Below are 24,808 nucleotides of genomic sequence, written 5' to 3' on the forward strand. Positions count from 1 at the left end.
GTTTGTGTAGATTGTAAGGGACACACACACACACACACACACACACACACACACACACACACACACACACACACACACACACACACACACAAATGGCAGTACAGTCCCATGTTAAACTATCTGTGTATTTATCTGTCTATCTATATAATACTCATAAAAAATGCATCATGACATGTAAAAACAAACAGTGGAACCTTTGTTTTGAACACCATAGGCTCTACTTTCGCGACCGATGTAAATTCGGTGTAGCACATGACATATCTCTGTACGAAGACGGGTTAGACCCGCTAGTAATTTCGCAGACGAGCACATAGGGGGTGCTGCGCTACTGTGGGACCAGTCATGACCAATCAAAACAATCAAAGCAGCGCCTTTCATTCTCGTAAATGTTATTAGTCTCATGAAAGTCGGGCCATGATGGAAGCACATTCGTGCCGTGGAGGGAGCACTTGGAGACCTCCCCTATCACTGATGTGCTTTCCCCATAGCTGTGCCGCCCGGTGGAATGATTTACAAAATATGCATAATCCAGTGATTCACTGGGTTTGTTGTTGGGTGCGATCCACCAAACATGTCAACGGAGCTCAGAATCTGTCCGCCTGTGCCTCAATCAAATTATAATCACGTGTTTAAATAATTTGTGTCAAACTTGAAATTATACTACTTTACCTTTAATAACTGAACAGAGTAACTTTTATAGCATTCCCCGTACACTTCATGACTAAGTAACTTTTATAGCATTCCCCGTACACTTCATGACACATCTCTAGTAGACTGAAAATCTCCAATATAGAACGATCCGACAGTTTTATCCCTCACACACACATTTCAACGCTCATTAAAACTCACGTAAGCTTATCAAAACACACTTTCAGATTTTCTTTGCACCTGTTCTCGCTCTCTCGCTGTCAAGTTCTAGGAGACGATTGCATGAAATCACTGAAGACCCACAAAGAAGACTCGCTCTCGCACAGTTCTCCAAATAAGAGGCAATGCATGCTTGCTTTAAGCTGTTTGTCAGTCCTAGGTTGAAGTTTACTGTAAAGCTGGCGCACAACAAAAGAGAAATGAAAATATTGCATAAGAATATCAAAGCTGCTTGAGCATGTTGAATCAATGTTCAAACTTAAGGTTGTGTTAGTAGGCCAAAAGTGGCACTAGAAGAGGGAAAAAAGTTTGATTAGTAAGACACAATCGCTTAAACTGAGCACTATTCGTTCGATACGTGTGCTGAATTTCATTACATGTGAGGACAAAGAGTCTACGTTGACACGGACCGCAAGTGGGATATCAAGAATAGCAAATAAATGCTCAAATGGCTTTCCACAGTTTAGTCTTTAGTGGTTCCAATGTTTACTATTCTCCTCACAACCTAGTATATGGAGTTAGAATTATGTTCCCAAGGATATTGTATGCCAGCTCCAACAATATGACAGCTTGCCCATTATACAGTATCGCAATCCAATTCAAGACCTGCTTAAAAACTCTGCTTTGACAAAGGTAAAAAGGCTGGCCAGTTGTTTTAAATTCAAAATTAGCTTATTTTAAAAAGTCATAATTTTGTGGTTAAAGCTTCTAATTTCCAAGTATTTCAATGAATTAAACCTGACAAGGGCGGCATGGTGAATACCTGGTTAACACGTCAGCCTCACAGTGTAGAGGTACAGGGTTCGATTCCGGCTCCGGCCTTCCTGTTTGGAGATTGTATGTTCTCCCCGTGCCTGCTTTTGTTTTCTCCAGGTTTCCTCCCGCATTCCAAAAACATGCCTGGCAGGTCAATGGAACACTCTAAATTGTCTCTAGGTGTGATTGTGAGCACAGATGCTTGTTCGTCTCTGTGTGCCCTGTAATTGGTTGGCAACTGGTTCAGGGTGCACCCCGCCTACTGCCCGAAGATCGCTAAGATAGACTCCGGCATGTCCGCGACCCTTGTTTAAACCTGATAAAGAGCTGGCAAACCATCAAAGCTTTAATTGCCTCACAACTCCCCCAAGATTAATATTCCATTAAAGTCGGGGTTCAAGCTGTAAAAAGCATGCAGACCTCCCCGGAGGTCACTCAAGTGTGAATTCATGCTGTGCAGACTATGCAGACGCAAATGTGCAGAGTTTCATTGGAGATCACATCCAGTACTTTCCAAAGATACCAAATATGTCAAGATTCATTTTGGGTGAATGTGTATGAAGCTGTCCAAAAGGCACCCAGAATATTTCCATTTGGTGGAATGGTGCAGCTATAAAAACAGATATTGTGAGTGGGGCTAAGGATCTTTTCCAACCTCAGACCTACACAGGGGAGAAGGAACAGGGCAAAACTGCTTGTTAAAATAGTTTTTCAGTGTGTTTTGTCATATTTCCTGTCAAAATAGAACGAAAAGTCCACCGCAAGTCGATGAGAGCACAGGCCGGGGGCCAGCTTAGTTGCAAACTTTGTTTCTTTAGTCAAGCAGAGATTATTTTGATGAATGAATGAAAACACGGTAGCGGGGGAAAGCTCTCTGAGTGGACCATGAAGGATAGGGATCAGGCTGCAGATATCAGGTGATATCTTTGCTCCACCGTGGCGGCTGTTATGTTTGTGTGTGTGTGTGTGTGTGTGTGTGTGTGTGTGTGTGTGTGTGTGTGTGTGTGTGCGCGTGTGTGTGTGTGTGTGTGTGTGTGTGTGTGTGTGTGTGTGTGTGTGTGTGTGTGTGTGTGTGTGTGTGTGTGTGTGTGTGTGTGAGGTCCAAGCGTATATCTGTGCAGCCTTCTTTCCAAATTGGGTCTCCTGTTGTGCCGAGATAGCTGCACATACACACACACACACACACACACACACACACACACACACACACACACACACACACACACAGCCAAAAATCGCAAGTGTAAACATGCTGCGAGACGACCACTGACATCAGTGTTATTTTGGATTCATGATTTTTTTTTTTCAGCTGTTGACTCACAACATACAGACAGAAGAACGTAACATACACAACACATTACTACTTCCATAAAGCATACCACCAGTGAGCCACAGAAAACTACAGTGGGCTAACTCCATGTTTGTCCTTTTATGAAGTGAATTGGAAGATTATTTTGCTTTTGTAACATTCAAGCTTTGAGTTTCTCTCCTGCGAAATGACAAAATGGAGTTAGCCCACTCTAATTGGCGGGCAACCAGTCCATGGTGTACCCCGACTTTCGTCTGAAGTCAGCTGGGATAGGTTCCAGCTCACACGTGGCTGAAGTCAGGATAAGATGGAGTAAGCCCACTTTTGCCTTGAGTGGCTCCAACTTGAAACAAAATCCCGACCCAATGCACCCCTCAAAATAGCCTTCTCGATTTCACTATTTTCTCGATGTACCTTACATTCATCCTATAGCTGCAGGCAAGTAACATTCTTTCAACAGGAAAAATAAAAATTCAATCATTGAAAAAATATATATCAAAAAGAAAAAAAAACACTGTCATGGAACAAAGACAAAAATAACTTCCATAAGTCAACACCAAAACAAATCTGTATAATAGTTACATTAATGATCAATCTAAAGGCAACCATTCTTTTTGGGTTGGTGTCTTTACAGCAATCCAGTTGTTCGTCATGATTACCTTCTTTGTGAGCAGACAGAAAAAGAGAAAGATATTTTTACTCTTTGACGCTTAGACTTCCCAATATACAGCAGATAGAAAAAGTCTACACACTCCTGTTCTAACACCAGATTGTTGTTATTTTTAAAATGAGACCAAGATACATTTTCAATTGAAAAGAACAGGCGAACTAAATGACTCAAAGTCTGCACATGCTTTTATAATTGGGACATGGCTGTGTTCAGAATTAATGAATCACATGCAAACTCAATTTAAATGGGAGTCCACAGTCACCTGCCGCCATTTAAAGTGCCTCTGATGAACCCCAAAATCAAAATCAGATATTCTACTTGGTTTTTCTTGACATTTTGCATTCTAGCAGAAGCAGGAGGGTTTAGTCCTAACACTGACTGCTATTTCGAACTGTTCATAATACCCACTTCCTCCAAAGCAGGATGCTGCCAACACCATGCTTCTCTCGTAAGTATGGTGTTTTTCAGGCGATCGAACAGTCTTGTTTTTGTTTTGCAAAAAAAAAAAAAAAAAAAAAAACACCTCTTGGAATTGTCCAAAACTTTTAGGTTTTTTCAAGTTTCATCAGACAATGCAAGATATTTTATGTTGAAATAGCAGTCAGTCACACTTTCAGCTTGACATGTCAGGAAAAGCTCACTGGAATGTCTGAAATTGATTTGTGGTTAATCAGTGGCGCCTTATATGGTTGCAGGTGGGTACTAATTCCCATCAAGGATGAGTTTAAATGCTTGCATTTGAATTACCGGTACACGCTATTCCAACCACATCATTTCAGTTGTTTATTTGTACTTCCCCTCTCAAAAAAATGAAAACAACCTTCTCAATTGGTTCTTAAAGGTTGCTGGTCACATGAATATTGGAAAAAAAGTTTTAAAATGGCTTATCTCAGTCGCAATTTTTTGGGCATCACACAAACCTGGCATTTGAACAAGGGTGTGTAGGCTTTTTCTATCCTCAGTCCATGTTTGCGGTGTGAGTGGAATGGCTACTAGTTGCTTTGTTCTGCCCAAGCAGTTCTATGTGAATAGTGAGTGTGTGCCCTAAGCTCTAAGCTTTGTGTCGCAGAGCGAGACGAGGCCACCACCGAGTCGTCGGACCACAACGCCACGTCCTTCGCCGAGGTGGACAAACGGGTCAAGCGGAGGCTTCTGATGGGTAATATAGCAGTCAGTCCCTTGGCTTGTGTGATGGCATGCGGAGCTGCCAGGAAGCGCTGGGCGTTGAAGAGGCGAAATGTCTAGTAAACCGGAGCATTCCTCAGCCTTTTGAGCAAACTGTGAAATGACTGCGCACTCACCGTCTCGCCCACTACTTCTCCCCTGAAAAATATGCACTTGTGACAGTGTGGTACATTTCACATTTTCCTTCCATTTGGGAAGGTTCGAGTGTGAAAGCCTTGTCTCGACACTTTGGATTTGACAGATTTTCAGGTCACTCCTTACATGTTAGTCATAAAACGTTGCTAAATGTGTGGATGCCTTAAAAGGTCTTTCAAATTCATAGGCAACCATAAATCAAACAATGGCAACACCTAATTAGATCCGCTCCTATTGGGAGGTTGTTGTCCAATAATCATTTAATTAGTAGTCGGTGGCTTTGCAGGCCACGTTGTAGTTATGGTTTCTCTCTTGACTGAAACCATATAAATTAATGCTTGAATTATTACATACAGTATACACAATGAATGTATACATAAGTCAAAGAAAATTTACCAAAAGTGGAGACACTTTTCAATTTTGGTTCAGCTCAAATCATGCAGTTGACATGCATGATTTGCTTTAGTGGGCCACAGGAAATGATGTGGCTGACCGGTTCTGGGCATCAAGTGTGAGACCTGTGCTTGTATATTTGGAATAAGTGGGATCTGTTATATTGTTCAGTAGAACCTCCATTTTCCTGATCAATCCATCCCAGAAAGTCTGAGTAAAAGTGAATGGTACAAAATCCAAAGCAATATTTTCAATAGGAAAGAATGTGGAAACCAATTCATTAGTTCCAGACACCCAAAAATATAAACAAAAATGATTGAATAGGTTTTTTTTATTTATTTATTTTTTTATTTAACAATTCGCGGAAATACCGGTTTGCTCGGCAACACTCAGACAACTTGGGGCAACAGTGGCGTGACGGCCTGCCAAATATCAGGCCTTCAACGAAATAGCACATCATATTCTCACTACTAATTGAGCCCGATTGTGGCTTATTTAGCAGTCACACTCAAACTATTTTGAGGTTGTTCACGTGTAACTGTGAAATAAGCCATCATGTGGCCCAAGAAGGTGTAGTGAAACCTTTTTATTGCACGCTGTGCTTTTATTTAGAAAATATAATTTCACCTGAGATTTATTGCTTCGACTTGCCAATCATGTTGCATTTTTGGGCGACATGTCTTGCCATGTGTTGAATTGCATAAAAGTATGCAATTCACAAAACACTTCAGGTGAATGCGCATCAATTCGTGGAAATGAGTGGCTGAGGAAAAACTGAATGGTTCGAAAACTAGGGCAGATGAAAACTGAGGTTCCACTGTTTATTAAAATGCATCCTTGATTCTTCTGCATAACACTTGAAATATTAACACGGCTGACCCATAATTTCCAAATGCAGTAGTGGTAACGCGACTCCCTCGAGTGGTGTGTGTGTGTGTGTGTGTGTGTGTGTGGGGGGTGGGGGAGTGGTGGGGGGAGTACATTGCATTTGTTAAGTGCTGCTCAGTCGCATTTAACTTAACTTTTAGGAGATTTTTTTTTTTTACCATACTATAGTTCTTTGATTCTTATCTGATTATGCAGGTAAGCTTAATTTTATTTCCACCGACTCTCATCCTGACTAGGACAATGTTTTCTTTGCGAGGACAAGTTTAACCCTTTTTGGTCATGGTGTTGTTCACCTCAAGCCACAGTGCTATGGAAAGCCGTTTGAGCATTTATTCCACATCCTTGACATCCAAACTAAGGTCCATGTTGTAGTATATGCTTCATCCTCACCAGTATGAAAATTCAGTGAGCTAGTAGAACCAGTAATGTTTTTTTCACAACTAGTGCGTTCCAGATTTCCATGTTACTCCATGTTACAAGTGAATCAAAACTGTGGATTAGTTGACGGTTTGTATGGTTTGTCAGTAATATTAGTGACATTATACAATTGTGCCAGTTAACATATTGTGCTTCACCAGTAGTATTAGTAATGTGCAGATGTTCACACTACACAATAAATTTCATAGTGTACATTTTATCCTAATCAAGGAAAATTATACTCTTAAAAAGACTATACTGGGTCCCAGTCTGGACAAAGTAAAATTTACCCTTGGAAGAGAGTAAAATATTCTTTTGAAATATTTTTCTCTGAGTAGTGGATTAATTGTACTGTACTCCAAACAATTAAAATCAACTTTTATTTGAAGAGAATCTATGTTACTCAGGCACATTTTACACTGATGAGCGTGAGGTTGTATCCAAATGTCTAAATAAAAGTAAATGAAAAGGAAAAAAATGTCAATCTGTATATCTTCGTCAACCAATTTTACTGTGTAATAACACTACTGGACCCCATTGGAAGGCAAGCACTAATAGCCTCTTGGATGCCAATCATAGCACTAAAATTGCCATGAGTAGTTTTGCCTTACTGGTCAAATGTAGTTTGGCACATACCATGCCAAAGTTAGCCAATTATTGCGCACAACTGTCATACCGTATTGAAAAGCAGAAGTGGAAAAACGTCATTCTATTAGTGCACCCTTGCTTGCCATGATGCTGTTTGAGCATGCGTGTGTTATTCTACTCGTGCTTTCAATTATGAATAGCTACTAGTGCGCTATGGGTAAATGCTCAAATAATAGTCCAGGGATGAGTATGCGCTCTTTGTCCTCATTAGTAGGACAACATTGTCATACTAGTCAGACATCTACATGTCACCATTAGTGGGGGAAAACTGGCCACTAGTTGACATCTGTGCGCCACTAGTACTACTAGTGAAGCACTAGATGTTAACAAGTCAAGTTTTAGAATGTCACTCATAGAATGCAACTTGTGCGCAGTTTTGCCCTTACTAGTAAGACACAGTGGTTCTACTCGTGTACTTGAATTGTCTTACAAGTGATGACAAAAGGTGTACTATTACATGGACTTTAAATTCGACTTTAAAGTCGAGCTCAAGGAAAAAGGTATAAATGTTCAAAAAGCTTCCCATACAATGCTGCCTCCCCACTGTGTTGATTAGAAAAGAAGAGCAATGGAGAAAATAACTGAAAATGAAAGAAAGTCATCTACAATGACAAGTTCCCATCTCAAAAATTACATTTTATAGAAGGAGTAGGAATGTATGTATGTTTGTGTGTAACGTAACATCACAGTATCCAATACTGGCTGTAATAGTACCATATGCAGTACAACAAAACACACGCGCGATGAGAAATACAAATAGAGAAACTTTCCCCAGTCGCTTGGATACACCCATTTTGTCCATCACTGAACATGCCGTGACTGTTGTGGATTTTCATCTTTGCCATACATTTGCATATTGTGTGTCATCCTTGCAGAGACCTGCGCAGTCAACAATGGCGGGTGCGACTGCACTTGTAAAGACACATCAACGGGCGTGCGCTGCAGCTGCCCCGTTGGCTTCACGCTGCAGCCGGATGCCAAAACGTGCAAAGGTCCGTCTTGCCGCTCGGAGCAGCCACACCGATGCCGCTCTGTCGTCTTGTTGAGAACGTGTGATCTTATGACAAACCGTTTGAGCATTTATTTGATATCCAGCATAGGTCATGTACTAGTACACTCATCATCTTTACAAGTAGGACAATTCAGGGCCTTCCACAACTATACATTTGTGCAAACAAGCAGTGCAACTTTATCAAACTCATGAGGCTAAAGTGTGCACTAACTGACATACGTGCCCTACTAGTACTGCTAATGAAGCTATTCATTCTACTATTGTGCTGAACTGTTGGACTTGTGAGGACAAAGAATGCACGAGTGCGCCTTAGAATGGAGTTCGTGGCTAGTGAATAAAAGCTCAGGGCAGTCGTAGAACAACTGTGCCTCTTGTAATGCTTTTTTTCTCCACCAATATCACAACCATAGAAAACCTTTGACATACTAACAGGACAACTACATATTACTTGTACGACAAAAGTAGTAATTGGCATTTCGGTCTACTAGTACGGTTCAGGAGGCTACTAGTGTGGGGCACACGTCTACTCATCGGGTTAGTAGTACAGCACAACACAGTAGTTTACTAGTAAGGTTACATCACATCCAAGTAGGTCAAAAAAAAGTGGCTTTAGCTGTGGCAAAAACATTACCAATGTAAAGACATCCTCATTCTATTAGTATGTAGTCTGCGATGTCTCACAAGTGAGGAAAAAGAGCATCTAAGTATATCCTGGATACCAAGGTTGTGGAAGAATGTTCAAATGCTTTCCATCCGCTTTTGTCGGCAGACATCGATGAGTGCGAGCTTCAAAACGGCGGCTGCGATCACTTCTGCAGGAACACCATCGGCAGCTTTGAGTGCAACTGCAGAAAAGGCTTCAAGTTGCTGACGGATGAGCGTTCATGTCAAGGTACGGCCTGCACTTCGCTGTTTTGTGTGGGGAAAAAAAAAAGGAGCACTTCAACCTTTTGCTGCAATAGAGTTGGCAATCACTTTTCCATTGAAAACAATAGTACAGTGGAACCTCAAAGAAAAAAAAATCATCCCAGGAGAGCGTTGTGTTTGAATGTTAAAATAAATTTCCCCATAGGAAATAATGGAAGTGGGAATAATCTGTTGTAGGGGCAGAGTAATGTTTGACAAAGTAACATTTAAACATTTTTTTTACTGTCTGACAATTAAAAAAATAAGCGGAAGTCTAATACAAATAATACAAAAAAACACAAAACAAAACTATGAGTTCTGAATTTAGTGTTACGTCACACAAGGCGGTGGACATTTTGTGCAAAATATAGATGGAGATACAGCTGTTATATAGAGTATGAAATAATTCGATAGCCAAAACCTTGTATTTGCAGGATTTTCTGATTCTCACATTTCCCTTGGAATGATGACAAGGAAGGACGCTCATAATCACTCTTGCTGCAATATAATTCCGCCTTTTGTTGCGCTACAAAATTCACCTGACCTAAATCTCCTTCAAATTTACTCTAACAAGAATTTTTTTTTTTTACCCTCATCTCCAAACAAGTCCAAATCTCTACACTACAATATACCACTTCACAATCAATAAAACTGTATTTACATAATATGACAAAAACAGAAAAACCTTCAATAAAATACATCAAACTCACCAGAGATTCTGGTGCAGTCCACCTTTCTTTGCAACTTCCTGTCTGTGTAAACTAGCTCTAGCGGTTATACGTGCTTCTCTCAAAGTGCCCCAAAAATCCTTTTCCAGGTTGAAACAAGCCAGGCGGCAACGTTATTTATTGACCTGTCATCACAAAATGTTTTTTTTTCTTGAAAAGTACACCTTGAAAATAAAATTTTAATCAAGTCTGACATCATCCTCCCCCGTAAATAAAGTGTACATATTTAGCGTAACCCACAGGTGTCAAACTCAGACACCTGCCAGATCTGGCCCGCCGGGTCATTTTATGTGGCCCGCGAAAGCAAATCATGTCAACTTGCTAAAATCTGGGCAAAAATTTTGCAATACTGTAATTTTGTTACCCTGTTTACATCCACTTGAACAATAATTCAACAAACTATTATAATTTACTTGACTGATTTGAAAACTAGTAATCTGTTATTTTGTTGTGTAATAATTTTGTGGTTTTACTGTTATAACGGCCCTCTGAGGAAGGCGTGATTCAAAATTGGCCCGCGACTAAAATGAGTTTGACACCCCTGGCGTAACCAATTAGAGGTATAAACAAAGCAGAATATTTAGCTGAACCAATCAGAGGACTGAAAATTGCCAACATCACTCTGAGCCTGCGTGAAGGCACGAAGTGGCGAATCTAAAATCTGATTGGTTAAAAAAAAGAAACATCTATTTCAGCAACGCAAAGAACTGAAGATAATTGACTGTTGGGAATGAATTATTGCAATTTAAGTTATACATGTAGGTCAGTGCGACCGCTAGTGCTTGGGCCTTGGTAAAAACATTAGCTTTGTAACACATGCTAGACTGATAGTAGCTGCATAGCTAAAAGATTACTTTCTTCTCCCCTGTAATTATTGCCACAGCAAGAGCCGTTTGAACGTTCATTCAAATGCACCTGTTTGTCTAGGTGGATGGGAAATCCCTCCTCATGAACAGTTCTCTGCTTTTATGTCACGTGATTTTTTTTTTTTTTTTGATTACAGATATAGACGAGTGCTTCTTTGAGCGGACGTGTGATCACACGTGCGTCAACTCCCCCGGTAGCTTTCAGTGTCTGTGCAACAAAGGCTACACCATGTACGGACTGGCCCACTGTGGAGGTGAGATCAGGCTAGGTAGAGCTTCAGGCTCGTGAATGCGCAGAGAAACAATCCGCTCACAATTTTTGGGGATATTGTAGGCTGAAGTGCACACTCACCTTGACGGGTGATCTTCACTTTACCATCTCTAAACTTTTGGATGCACATGTCTGTATCAATTTGTTTTATACGGTGGTGCACACTGTTTTGAGCAATATGCTTTTTTTTTGGGGGGGGGGGGGGGGGGGGATGTCCAATGGCACTGTTGAGCCTCACTAGACCAGTAACACCGATTGTTGTTCCAAACATTAAAAAAAAAAAAAAAATTCTCATGAGATTTCTCCAAAACTTTCCAAATAATGTTTGCTTTTGATAAACATGGAGAGGTGTCATAACTGCACTGTGTTCATGTAGCCCAAAAAGGTTATCAGAAACGTTAAAAATAACTCTCAATCTGAGCTGACTTCCTCTCTCTCTTCTTAGACATAAATGAATGCAGCGTCAACAATGGCGGTTGTGAGCAGGGTTGTGAGAACACCCAGGGTGGGTTTGAATGCTCCTGCAACCCTGGCTACAAGCTCCACTGGAACAAAAAGGACTGTATTGGTAAGTCAAAGCCTCCTCTGCATGAAAAGATGCCATTTTGAACAAAACTCAAGCATGTATGACATTTTTGGAAGACGGAGGGAGTGTGGGACAAAAACAGGAGATACTTTGAATTCTGTTTTCTTTTCTCTTATATTCTCACACGCTCACTTTCTCGTGTGCGCTTGTACAATAATCAGAGCCGTGCTGTCCTCGCCGTCCAAATATTGGGTTCCTCTTCCTCTTGCCCCTTTCCAACGCGTTCCTCTTTTACCTTGGAGTTTTATTGTGGTTTCTATCTAGAGGCAGAGGGTTTACCACCTGCGAAAGCCACCTCGAAACCTACATTGAACTGTAGCAAGCAGGAGGGAGGCGACCGCTGTTTCCTGACGTGCCAGTCTCAAGTTCATATCAGCAGTGGTGAGTTGGATCAAGCGCAAGCGCAGCGCTCAATGCGACAAACCCTTTAATGGCACTTTTATTTCCACTGCTGGGTGTGTGTGTGTGTGTGTGTGTGTGTGTGTGTGTGTGTGTGTGTGTGTGTGTGTAGATAGATAGAGAGATAGCTATACGTGCTTACCTTGGTGTGTGTGGCCCAATCCATTACAGTTGAAAGTGTTGATAAAAAATATGAAAAATAAAACCGAGAAAACATGATCGGTGTACCTATGGTGAGAGCAGTTAGCTTGATGATGTCATTTCTACAAAAAAATAAAAATACAATTAGAATGCTATGTAGAATGTTTATTCTACATTGTACCCAAATGGTTCTTTGGCTTGCAAGCATAAGGGTAGAATTTAGTAACCATAAGATACTATTTAGCACAGATTCTTAGTGGTTATGGGTGCTGATAAATAGCACGGAGCAGTTCTGCTATGCATACCAGCCAAAGTACCGTTTGGGTACGATGTAGAACCGCCATTTATGTATTTATTTATTTATTTTTAGAATACACTGAGTCAGCTTGTCCACTTTTTTCCATATCTTTCTGTCGTTGGCTGAAGGTGTGTCAGTGGCATGGTGGCATGTATGCTGAGAGACACAACTTTAGATCCTAATTACTACAAATTAAAACCGGCACGTTTTATCTGATTTTATCTGTTACATGTGATCAATAAATGTGTCAACGTGAAAGATAAAAAGGAATTTTAAGCGGTGTGTAAGATTTTGTGATAGTTTCAGGATTAACTTTAGAGTTACATTTTGTGTCAGGGCAACTGTAATAATGCAAAAAGTGGATGTTTATGTGTTATATGCATGGTTAATTTGAAGTTTCATGGGAGGCAAGGATGAAAATGTCCTCCAATTCTGGAATGATCACTAAACTCTGACCAAATTCTTGGAAACAAAAACACGCCTGCTTCGAACAGCAGTCAATTGCCTTGAGTGCCGCCCTTGATGGCTTTCCGTTTCTAGCCCACGCAACACTTCCTGCATCTGCTTCATATTGTGCGCCGTTCAAAAGGATTTGTCATCCCTTCATTCACAACCGCGGCCTTTAATAATCCTGTAGTTGTTAGATCTCAGGCAGACAAAAAAAAAAAAAAAAAAAATCCACATCCTCTGCTTATGACCGAGTCATTCAAATGAACTCGGAGGCTAAGATGCACTCTACAAAGACATTCAACTGCACTACGTGGACAAAAGAATCGGGGCACTTGGCATGGACAGGAAGTGAAAAGCTCCACCTGCAACTACAACAGCTTCCGCACACCTGGAAAGAGTTTCTATAACATGTCCTGTGGTGCTACTTGTGAGGATAAAGAGCATAGTAGTACATGGACTTTCTGTTTTTGTGTTTATAGGGTCCAGGAGCATAGTACAGCGTGGCCCAGTTGTATTACTAGTGGAGCGCAATAGTTGACTCGTAAGGATGAATTGCATACTGGTTAATCTAAAGTGACACTGGTAGTGGACAAAATGTTACGAGCAAAACACAGTTGTTCTACTAGTGCGCTGAATTGTCTTACTCGTGAGGACAAATAGCGTATTAGTACATGGACCTTAAAGTGACGAAGAAGGACGTCGAATACATACTTCTATTGAAACGCACACGGGGGATATTGAATGAATGCCTCGTGGCAAGGCGTTGGTACACGCAGACGCTTTTATGTTTGAAAATCATTATAAACCCCATTAGTCCCGTACATGTAATTAAACCTTATTCTAATGACATGCTCCCGCCGTCAAGAATGTGAAGTCGACCTCAATGGTGCTGTGTTGTTATAAAACATGATTTAAACATTAACCCGCTGTGGAATCTGTTGTGCAAATAGTCGTCAACATCCTTCCGCAGACAGACGCATCGTGTTCTTACATGCTGCTCGCTTGCCTTTGTGGCCCTAAGTTTTGTATGTGCCGCGGCCTCTTGTGTGTGTTTTCAGGGACGGAGGATTCCTACACCGTGACCTGTGGAATGCCATTGCCCTGCTTGGCTGACGCACAAAAGAACAACAGTGGCTTGCAATGCTTCGGCAAGTACAAAACACAGGCGATTCATGGCAAGACTGTCGTCACTGAGGCTTTGAGTGTTTTTACTGGGTGTTTACTTTAATCACAATGACAAGATTTTTTTGGTTGTTTTTTACCCGCTCCCTGTCTAGCTCCAGAATTGTCCGGCGTGCCTCGCATTAAGACCACAGCGACATTCAAGTCGGGCACGACCAAGTGCAACTTAAAAAGAAGCCAGGAGCGACTCAGGGAGAACTTGAACTCAGCACGCTCAGGTACACGTGTTTCGACAATACAACGCAAGTGCACTCAACTTAGGCAAGGAAGCACATTCGCTAACCTAATGGCCTCCTCCTCCAAAGGGGGGGGGGGGGGGAGAGGTCGCTGTTGGATTAGACTTCGTTTTAGTGAATCTCGTCGCGAGGCAAGAGCAGAGAAAAAGATTTGATATAACGCAACAGGGGTTTTTTTTTCGTTGTATGGGGGGCAAGAAAGTGGGAATGGTGTTAATGCATGAAGATTTTTTCACATTAGGGGGTATTTTCGCCCATGTAGGTTTCGTTGTAGAGGAGTTTCACTGTATTGTCATATTGGTACATATTTTACAATGTACTTATATGGGCCAACAATGAAGAAATTATGTTGTGTAGTCAATGTATAAATTCTATAAATTTATTGCGTCCTCAAACAGCCTTTAATGTCTATACTACCAGAAAATTGAGAGCACCCCTGAGTGAAAATGTTTTTTTTGTTTGTTTTTTTTGGCAGTGCCTTGTATAGCTGTTGTTCCACAACACATTTCAAATAAAATTACAAAAGGAAAAGAAAGCCATTCAATACCACTGCAGGATATTTGACAAGTGACTTATAAACACAAATCTAAACATAAATGTATATGCACACAGTATCTCACAAAACACACTCCTCACATTTTTGTAAACTTTTTATTCTATCTTTGCATGGGGAAAAAAAAAACACTGAAGAAATTACACTTTGCTACAGTGTAAAGTAGTAAGTCTACAGCTTGTGTAACATTATCTTCCAAATAATCAACACATAGCTCATAAGACCTAAACATCTGGCCACCAAAGTGAGTCCAAAGAAAAGCGTAGCAAATAAATATATAAATCTTATTCAATTATTAAAGTATACAAGTGTGACACGGTGTTAGACTGATGAGCACGTCCGTCTCACAGTGCAAGGGTTCGATTCCATGCTCCGGCCTTCCTGTGTGGAGTTTGCATGTTCTCCCCGTGCCTGCGTGGGTTTTCTCCGGGTATTCCGGTTTCCTCCCGCATTCCAAAAACATGCATAGTAGATTGATTGATTGCTCTAAATTGTCCCTAAGTGTGATTGGGAGTGTTACCGGTGGTTGTTTGTCTATTAATGTGTGCCCTGCGCTTGGCCGGCAACCACTTCAACTGGGATAGGCTCCAGCACACTCGCGACCCTTGTGAGGATAATGATCGATTCAAATAATGGATAGATGGAAGTACTGTATACAATAAGAGCTCCTTTCACATTGCCATTCGGCACATAGGAGGTTCAGAGTTTTATTCCCTCTTGTTCCAGAGTCTGCTTGTTGTGTGAAATTGTTCTTCAGTCAGAGACAGCAGCATGATTGAAGTCTCCACTGTACGCCAAGGGTGTTCATAACTCGTGATGGCTGCAGTCTGAAGGTTGAATGTAAACAAACAACTGCAGTTCTCTAACAGTCGTTAATTTGTCTATTGGGGAATAACACACATATCGACGGAATGACTGAAACCCCCAGGCCCATTTAGTCCTATCTCTCGCTTCCTTTAATTTGAATATCCTGGTGTGGACGGGATGCATTTTTCGCTGAGAGGAGGGCGATTCTCCGTAAAAGGAAATAGCACGTCTAAAACAACAACTCTTTGGATAAAGCTTTGTATAACTTACAAAAGAACTTTTGTGAGCTCCCCTCTAAAGAAGATCAAGCATACATGATGGCCGCTTCAGAACAAAGCCAAAAAGCGGACGCATATGTGAAAGAAATTTGTGGGCCAAGTGATGTGGTTTGGTTTTTCTTGCCGGTCTTGGCGCACCACCTCGTCTGCCATTGACAAGCGTGGGTGGAATTAGCGCAAGACTCTTTTACGGGCCACTCTGAGCCCGGGCCGTAAATCAAATGTGTTCTGAATGTTTTGGTTCATGTAAAGGGCTTCTGTGTGCCACTAAATCTGTCACAGTGTTACAACATAACAGAACTTCCTATTCCATTTCAATTTGCACCTCTTGGCGATAATACTTATTGATCGTTTGACAGTTGATGATGCTCTCCCACCGTCTACAGACAGCAGGTTTCTCTTCACCGAGAATGTGCAGTTCAGCTACGTGAGCTTGCGCTGCACCTCGTCGGCGCACCGAGGGCGCAGCCGCCATGGCAGGAAAGCTGCCGAAGAGGACGGCTCATCCATCACGGCCGAGTTTGAGCTGGATGTGAACCTAGAGGAGGTAACAGGTTGGTCTCTGCCTGCCTGCCTGCCTGACTGCCTGCAGTCTTTGCTTCCTCGTCTCCTCCTGTTGCTTCTGTCTGTGAAAGTATCTCCTGTTTTGAGTGTGCTGCAATGGTGGTGGACTGTACTTTGGGGCTCAAGGATCTCATGTTTAGATTTTAATGACATGACTTATTCCTGGGCGAAAGTGTGTCTTTATCATGAGGGTTTTTGTCTCCATGCATGTCCACATTTGCATGCCAGCCTCCAAGGAAGGCATCAATTGACACCGAACACAAAGGTGACATCTTTCCTCCCCTCCTGGAGACAGTTGTGGTATCTAGCTCTTCTCTCAGCAGAGGGCTGCGACCTGAACTGCATGAGACGACGCTCTGAGAAAAGGCTGAGGAAGACCATCCGCACCCTGAGGAAGTCCATCAACCGGGAACAGTTCCACCTCCACTTTGCCGGCTCGGACTACGAGCTGGCTAAGAATTTGGCGCAGCCGGCGGAAGGAGCAGGACGCTGCTTGGCGGGACAGGTGCTGGTGGGCAGGAGGTGTGGTGAGTTCGCTTTTTACTCTATTTTGTGCAGTGATTACGTTTGTTTATTATATGTACAGTACATTCATTAGCATGAATGCTGGGCTTGAATATTGGAAAATAAAAACCCTGAACTTAAGTAATGATTCAGTTACAATGTATTTGCACAATAAAAATAAATGTTTAAACAAACGATTGATGGTAAAAGATTAAATGCACATTTATTGATTGTACATAAAGACACTGCAAAGTGGATTCAGAGATTTATTTCTAAATTTGTGATGCATTTTGTAATATAATTGCTGAAAGTGTGTTAACACTTCGTACTGTGTAGTACTGTAATAAGTATAGAAATATGGTGTCGAACGTTTTTTTCACCATTACATGTTTCCTGATTTTTTGGGTGGTGGCTAAAAAACACGGGATGAGAAGCCCCTTCCCCACTTTATATGAACTTGAACGCCTTGGTTCGCATTAGCGGTTCTCTGGCACAGTCATGACGTGCAGCTAGCTAGCCTACACCCCGAAAATCCATCTTCCCTTCAGATAGTCCGCTGGCATGTTTGCTTTAAATAGTGTGCCTTGTTGTCAGTGAGTGTGTGCACATCATGCAGAGAGCAGGGAAAGAGCTAGCTGAGGGAAAGTCAGACTTGACAGCCAGCGTGTGGACCGGGCCTTCGGGCTGGGCTGGCGTGGGCGTTTTCAACCTCCACATTGTTGACCATGAGTGTGCACAGGGAAAGGTGTGGAGGTTCTAACTTGAATTAACTCTAACTTGACAGCCAAGGTGTCGGTCAGCTGGCATAGCTGTTTAAGAGTGCCTCGTTGTAACTGTAAACTCCTTTACCTTTTTTTTGCTGCTTCATTGTTAAAACAGTACTGCCAAATTCCTTTTTAGGGTCGCTTCTCAACACATTTAGTGTATTAACTGATGCACATCGAAAGCAGTATAAGAGGCGTTCCCCACTGTAAATCCTCCCTTACATGAGGCATCTGACTGTGTTACTGGGAAAGGTGTTGATGTATTTTCATGAGTTTATAATTTGTGATGCTGATATACTGTCTAATGATGTGAGTATGGCAGATCTTAAGTGCTATGTTCTCAGATCAACATTAAGCAGTCCAGTGGCCATGGTAGGCGTGGACATGTTATTTAGGAGAAAAGAGGTGGTGGCGGAGGTGGAGTGGGGGTGAGTGAAAGGCATTCTTAACCTCCAGCTCTTTAAAGGAGCTATATTTTCCCCTCCTCCTCCTCCTCCTCCTCCCCCACCTCCCGCTTTGGCTTAGCTCTGCAGTTTGGTGCCATTCATTGAAAAGCCCACTCAGAGCGACGAGGCGCTCTACCACAAGGCAGCCTCCAGTGCATTCGGAGAGGTGCGCTTTCACTTTCTACCGACTTTGGCAGCGTGCTCGGCTTCATTCGCCTCCACGGGCCGCTGCTATCCTTTGAGCTGGTTAAGTTGTGATCACTCTGGCGTCACTGGCAGGTTAAGAATTAACTAGTCGATATAAAAAGTGACTAAATGAACTGGGGTTTTTTTTGTTCCTTGTTTGTTTTAAGTTGTTTAGGAAGTCTTGTTGATTGAAGCTGGCAGCTTGAGTGTGGCTTGTCCCCCCCGCTCTCCTCTTGCATCCAAAGTGCCCCCCAGCCGGGGCCACTTTGCATGACCCCCAGCCACTAAACTGCTAAAGAGAATTGACTTCAGCCATACCATGGGAATCAATTAGCATCAGCTGTTTGGGCCCCGGCATGATGGGCGTGAGCAGCGATTGGGCCGAGCAGAATGGGGGGATTCAGAAAGCTGATCCCTTTTATTGGGTTCAGCTCCTTACCACTGTGATACCCGAGTGTTTTCCTATGTCATCAAGTGGGCAAAGACTGAGGCCTTGAATAGAGGTGAAAGGTCTTTCAAACCTCTTTGGGGCCATCAATTGGAGGACTATGGATGCGCTCTTTGCATTTGAAAGGCTTCAAGGTTTTTTTCTTTCTTTCACTCTCACTCCGTCTCTTCTCTCACTGTTTCCCTCTGTCAAATAAAAGCTGTACGGACAATACGATGATGGCTCCTCATGCTCTTTCACGGTAAACAATGGGCCTTCCAAAAATCGTACCGCTCTCGAGAGAATTATATTTTCTTTTCTTTCAGGAGAGAAAATTGAACAATTTGCTGAACCTCACGTAATTAATTAACACCTTTGTGAGCACTGAAAGTTTGGATTCTTGATTTATTCTCCCGAGTCGAGTTCATAAGAATAGGTTCCCGAAATTAATTACAGGCATCAGTCTGAAAGGGAGGAACCCAAGCAAAGAGTCCCTTTAATTAGGCGTTTAAGAGATAAGAGGAAAATGCGCTCTTTGATTTGCTTCTGTGTTTGGGGCCTTACGGCGACATTAAAAGTCATTTGGCGAGCCACAGCAGCCGTGCTCCATCAAGTCGTCCGAGGCAGCTGTGGAGAGGCCGGGTGCTCTTTTGTCTCTCTGCTTTTTACACGAATGCATTTGGCGTCGGGTTTGCAACAGCTCTTAATGACCCGGCGTAGCACTTTTGTACAATTTTATGTGCCCCTGACTCTAGTTTACTGGATGTGCTGAAGTTTCTGACATAATATGAGGGAGCGCAGGCATGCCTTCACGTGTTGGGTGTACGTATCGGCTCACGCAGGAGGTATGCGTAGCTTAGTTAGTGTCAATTACAGCTTTTATAATTTATATCCCAAATCCCTTCTGTGAAAAAAAAGATTGATTAGAAGCAGTTGTTATTTGTATTGTTTTATTCCACACAGTTGTATTAAGTGCGATGAGCACTTCAGTTTTACACATTTCTTTAGTAAAACCGGAATTTGGTAATAATTTCTTATGAACAAACATATTGTCATCCTAAAGCATAGTTGCCCAAGTCATTTTCAACTTACCGTCACAATATTACCAAAAAATAAAAATAAAAATGTCCATGTGCTTGCTTCAAAAAAAATCGTTGCCATTTTGCCTGTTTAGATTCTCAGTTATTGACGGAATGGTAATTAATCCACAAAGATTGAATTGAGGCAACTGGACTCTTTTTGTTAGTTCAGTTGGTTCAGCTTTTTCTTGCTTTCCGAAAATGTTAAAAAAGGATTTAGGACATTTTGCAGTCGGTTTGAAGACTTTGTCTCTTTATTTTAAGAGCATCTACAATATAATTTGTTCACATTAACAAGTAGTGAAACAGAGAAGATGATAGAATCTATTTATTAATATGACACTAGTCATTCAACTAGTACGCCGAGTTGACAAAACGAGTGAGGACAAGCAGCATACGACTTAGCACATGGACCTTAAACTGGATGTCAAAGATGTAGTTGTGCTGTGAAACGACTTTCCATAATGTTATCTGTTTGTTGGGTGAGATCGTTGGGGTGTGGAACTGAAATGCTGTTTTCAGCAAATGTTTAAAGACTGTGATGGGTTCCCTGGAATATCACTTCACCAATGTTATGCAGAAGTAAAGCGTACTTGTTGCTGGGGAAAAAAAAGAGGTGGTGAGTGCTTTCAAATAAACAGCACTTATCCCAATGTGAAAATCTGCTGAGAATTAGTGTGTGATTTGGAAGACAGCGGGCTTCGTCACCTGTGCGTCAGATCCTTTTAAAGGCAGCCGATGTGCTGATGAAGTCTGGCTTGCTTTAATTTTATGTTCTTGTTACACACTTGAAGTGCAGCGTTGATGGTGTAAATCTGCTGTGTTGTCAGGGCCGTTTGATTTGTTGTCTGGCTTCCCCTCTCATGGCTTTTGCGGCGGGGTTGCTCGACTGACACGCCACATACTGATCTGTCTTTTAAATGGTTGTTAATTACAAGTGCAGACAGCATTTAGCTTTGGACTTCTAATGCTTTGTTTTTGTTTTATGAGGAGACCAGCTCGGGTACAGAAGCACCAAGATGCCACATTACAAGACTATTTTTATTCAGGGAATGTGTATTTTATTTATTTTTTTGTCCCAAACACGACAAAACATTCACTGTGTTGAATAAACACAAGCGTGACAAGTTTTAGGCTTTGTTTTTTTTTTTTTTTTTTTTTTTTTGGCGCAAGGTTCTTCACTTATGTGTTAAATACCAATCCCACTCCTCACCTGTCCAACAGTGAGCTGCAGTGTTGGCACATACTATGATGGCGACCAGGGGAGGTGTGTGACGTGTCCAGCAGGTACCTATCAGGACGAGGAAGGCCAGATGTCCTGCGAGGTGTGCCCCACACCTGAAGGAAAGGACGTCGCCAAAGTGGCCGGAGCTCGAAACGTCTCCGAGTGCGGAGGTAAAAATGTAGCACCTAGGAAGACATTTTAGCACTCCAAAAAAACACCTAAAAAAAATTCCACCTTCATAGCCAACGTTGGAATACAGTAGCTAGTAAGCCTATGTGTTCTTCAAAAATGAGACTGAGGTTTGATTCCTAAAAACTATGTGTAATATTATTGTAAGCTACTGTGACATTATGCACAGTTCTACATTAATGCAGCACTCAAGATGCAAAAAATGAAAGCTGCACTGAAATAATGATTCAGTTGAATTGTGTCGCAATTTAAGGTTAAAGAAAATCTCTACCAAATGTTTTCAAACAGTCAGTTCTTAAAGATTCAATGTACTGTATATGTATTGAACTTAAGTTAAATACAACTGAACTGTACTTGATTTGATCACATGCCACTAGAGGGAGCCCACTCTAGTTCTCATAGTCAAGACATGGGAGTGAGATCTGGCCCTCCGCATCAGTTTACATGACCCACTAAAGCAAATGTCTTTGTTGCTAAAAGCATTTGTTCTTTTCATTTTGTAATAAAAATCAATTCGCTTTTATTTTAACCAAATCTGTTCTGAACATAAACTACACAATAATTTGCAGAGAAGGGATAAGGATCAAGCCTAAATCCGAAGAGCAAAAATCCACAAATAGCTGGGGTCACCCCAAAAGTTAAAAGATAAATCAAACAATAAATAAATAAATATAATTTCTGACAAATTAGGGGTTTTGTGAATAAGCAGGGGATGTGTGCCATTAAAAAAAGGAACATCAGCAGAGGTTTTTGTGAAGAATGAAAAATAACTTGCCCAAGTCCCGACAGACTGAGTTCATGCTGTTAAAAACCAAAAATAACAGGAGAAAAGACACTTGATTCTTTTTTTTTTCCCTTGAAAGTACTGACCACCAAACGGAATCCAACATAAGAATGTTGGCCGAGAGGTGTATTCATGATTGTTACAAATTGATAATGTGAATAAATGAAACGTTGACAGTCAAATGAGAAAGCTGGGCAATACGAAAACCAGCTTGCAACTAACTTTTTTCACAATGAGAAACCACACAAGATGCGACGGTGCCTTGATAAGGATGTTCTGTCAGAAATTCTCTGCTTTGTGTAAGACCAAAGAAAGCCGAGTTTAGAGGCGAACTTATCTTCTTTGGGAATAAACGCTGAGGGTGAGCCACCATGTTTTGCTCTCCCCGCCTGTCGTTATCGCACTCAGCATGTGGCGTGATGCCATAGCTTAAATCCACATCTCCCCTGACAGACTAAACAAAAAGATTTATCTGTAGCCTCCCAGAGGCGCCTACTTTGTATTAGTCAACCAGATACTACGTGTGATGTGATTGGAGATAAAAAATTGAAAAACAAAAAAAACATGATTTTTTTTTTCCCTCCAACATCTGCTCTCTTGTTGTCATGGAAGCAGTTGCAACACATCAGTCCAATCAGGAATAAGTTCTTGCTAAACGCGCACGTGTGTGTGTGTGTGTGTGTGTTTGTGTGTGTGTGTGTGTGTGTGTGTGTGTGTGTGTGTGTGTGTGTGTGTGTGTGTGTGTGTGTGTGTTCAGGTCAGTGCCCCCCAGGTCAATTCTCCCAAGATGGCTTCACCCCTTGCCTGCTGTGTCCTCTGGGATCGTACCAGCCAGAAGTGGGACGTACCACCTGCTTCCCTTGTGGGGGTAACCTGGTGACCAAGCGCAGTGGTGCCGTCACCTTTCAAGAGTGTGAGACCAAAGGTGTGCTTCTTCTTCTTCTTTTTTTATTTATTTTTTTTAGGCTTACTATGTAAACAACTACGTTGTGTGTTCAGATACAGCGGCATGGCTTTGATATTCTTGATATCCACCTTAAGTTCCATGTACTAGTACATACTTGTCCTCACGACACTGAAAAAAAATGGTGTCTTGCGTTAACTACATTTTTTTTCCAAGTGGTCACACAAAATAAAAGCATCTGGATCCAAAGAGAGTTTTGTTTGAAGTAGAGTAGCAGTCTGCTTATAAAACGTATCTGAATCCAGATGATCTTGTTTTGTGCAACAACTTGCTGAAATGAAAATGACAAATTTCTACACAGCGGTTTTTTTTTCAGTGTAATAAGAAAATTCAGGGAACTAGAATGACTTAGAATTATTGACTTAGTAACGATTTTGTCCACTACAGTACCACTTTTGGCCTACTAATAGGATCCTTGATTTTTTTAACAAATCCATAAACGCGAGGGGTACGCATCTCTCCAATAAAAGAGAATCGGATACATATCTCTGACATAAAGTGTCACTTGTCGATGTGAGGATGAACATTGTCTTATAAGTACAATTTGGATATTACTTGTAAAATTCCCGACAGCTTTGAACTCTTTCCACTAAAGCCAATGAAACAGATGCGACATTCTGAAGGACTTGATTGACGACCACATGTGTTCTGGTCCTTGTAGTTCAGTGCTCCCCAGGCCACTACTACAACACAACAACACACCGCTGCATCCGCTGCCCCACGGGCACCTTTCAGGTGGAGTTTGGGCAGAACTACTGCGTCTCCTGCCCCGGAAACACCTCCACGGATTTTGATGGCTCCACCAGCATTATGCAGTGCAAAAGTATGAGTATACACGATGAAGCATTTTGATTGGCCGAACAAATCGAAAGAGTTGACGAAACAGTGTCGCTTCGCAGACAGACAGTGCGGGGGCGAGCTGGGTGACTTCACTGGCTACATCGAGTCCCCCAACTATCCCGGGAACTACCCGGCCAACGTGGAGTGCACGTGGACCATCAATCCGCCGCCCAAACGTAGGATTCTTATTGTGGTGCCAGAAATCTTCCTGCCAATTGAGGACGAGTGTGGAGACTACTTAGTCATGAGGAAAAGTGGTGAGTCTGGTTGTCTTTTTGTCCCTATACTTTTACAGTGGGTTAAACTTGATTTGTATTTAGCATACTACATTTGTTTATGAGTTCACTTTAACTTATAAAGTCTCAAAAAGACATTGTGAGACACCACAGAAAAAAATGGTGTTAACATTTATACCAAATTTATATGATTACAAAAAAACGGCAAGTATGCAATGTAACGTGAGGCCTCAAAATCATTAAAATATGCCCTGCTCAGCTGTCAACTGTCAGTCAAATACTTCTACTACGAGCTGGAAATATAGATCCGACAGTAGTCTGCCTAGCATCTTTCTTATAACCGACACATCAATACATGTTTGACCTGTGAAAATATATCCGCTTAAAGCCTTTGGTGGCTGGTATCTATCTTAGTCATCGTAGGGCTTTTCCACATCGCAACAACAAGGTGCTTTAAAGTGGCCATGCCAACACAAAGCCGCTGACAACATGCTAGTTGTCCCATCAGAAATGTAAACGAAATTCTACCTCCATCCTTAGTATTCGGCCTTTCTCTGTGTGAAGTGTGCACACTCATGGCAGACATTGTGGCACTCTAAAGCTGTCAAGCTAGCCCGTA

At 41.8% G+C, this 24,808-nt stretch overlaps 1 protein-coding gene across 4 annotated transcripts in view; it reads left to right on the forward strand.

Annotated features, from left to right (window-relative positions):
- Window positions 1-24,808, forward strand: part of scube2 (signal peptide, CUB domain, EGF-like 2) — a 35,899-nt gene that overhangs the window by 7,776 nt on the left and 3,315 nt on the right. For 2 of the 4 annotated variants that reach the window (XM_019886645.1, XM_019886647.1), the window contains exons 7-20: window positions 4,672-4,761; window positions 8,144-8,260; window positions 9,050-9,172; window positions 10,918-11,034; window positions 11,497-11,619; window positions 11,902-12,018; window positions 13,984-14,073; window positions 14,203-14,325; window positions 16,368-16,535; window positions 16,866-17,072; window positions 21,176-21,346; window positions 22,907-23,074; window positions 23,775-23,936; window positions 24,013-24,210. In XM_019886645.1, coding sequence (XP_019742204.1) covers window positions 4,672-4,761; window positions 8,144-8,260; window positions 9,050-9,172; window positions 10,918-11,034; window positions 11,497-11,619; window positions 11,902-12,018; window positions 13,984-14,073; window positions 14,203-14,325; window positions 16,368-16,535; window positions 16,866-17,072; window positions 21,176-21,346; window positions 22,907-23,074; window positions 23,775-23,936; window positions 24,013-24,210 — 1,974 coding nt within the window. The remainder of the gene's footprint in view (window positions 1-4,671; window positions 4,762-8,143; window positions 8,261-9,049; window positions 9,173-10,917; window positions 11,035-11,496; window positions 11,620-11,901; window positions 12,019-13,983; window positions 14,074-14,202; window positions 14,326-16,367; window positions 16,536-16,865; window positions 17,073-21,175; window positions 21,347-22,906; window positions 23,075-23,774; window positions 23,937-24,012; window positions 24,211-24,808) is intronic. The other 2 variants (XM_019886648.1, XM_019886649.1) reach the window with 2 other exon arrangements.

This window comes from Hippocampus comes, unplaced genomic scaffold (assembly GCF_001891065.2).
Source record: "Hippocampus comes isolate QL1 unplaced genomic scaffold, H_comes_QL1_v1.1 scaffold261, whole genome shotgun sequence".
NCBI classification, from domain to species: domain Eukaryota; kingdom Metazoa; phylum Chordata; class Actinopteri; order Syngnathiformes; family Syngnathidae; genus Hippocampus; species Hippocampus comes.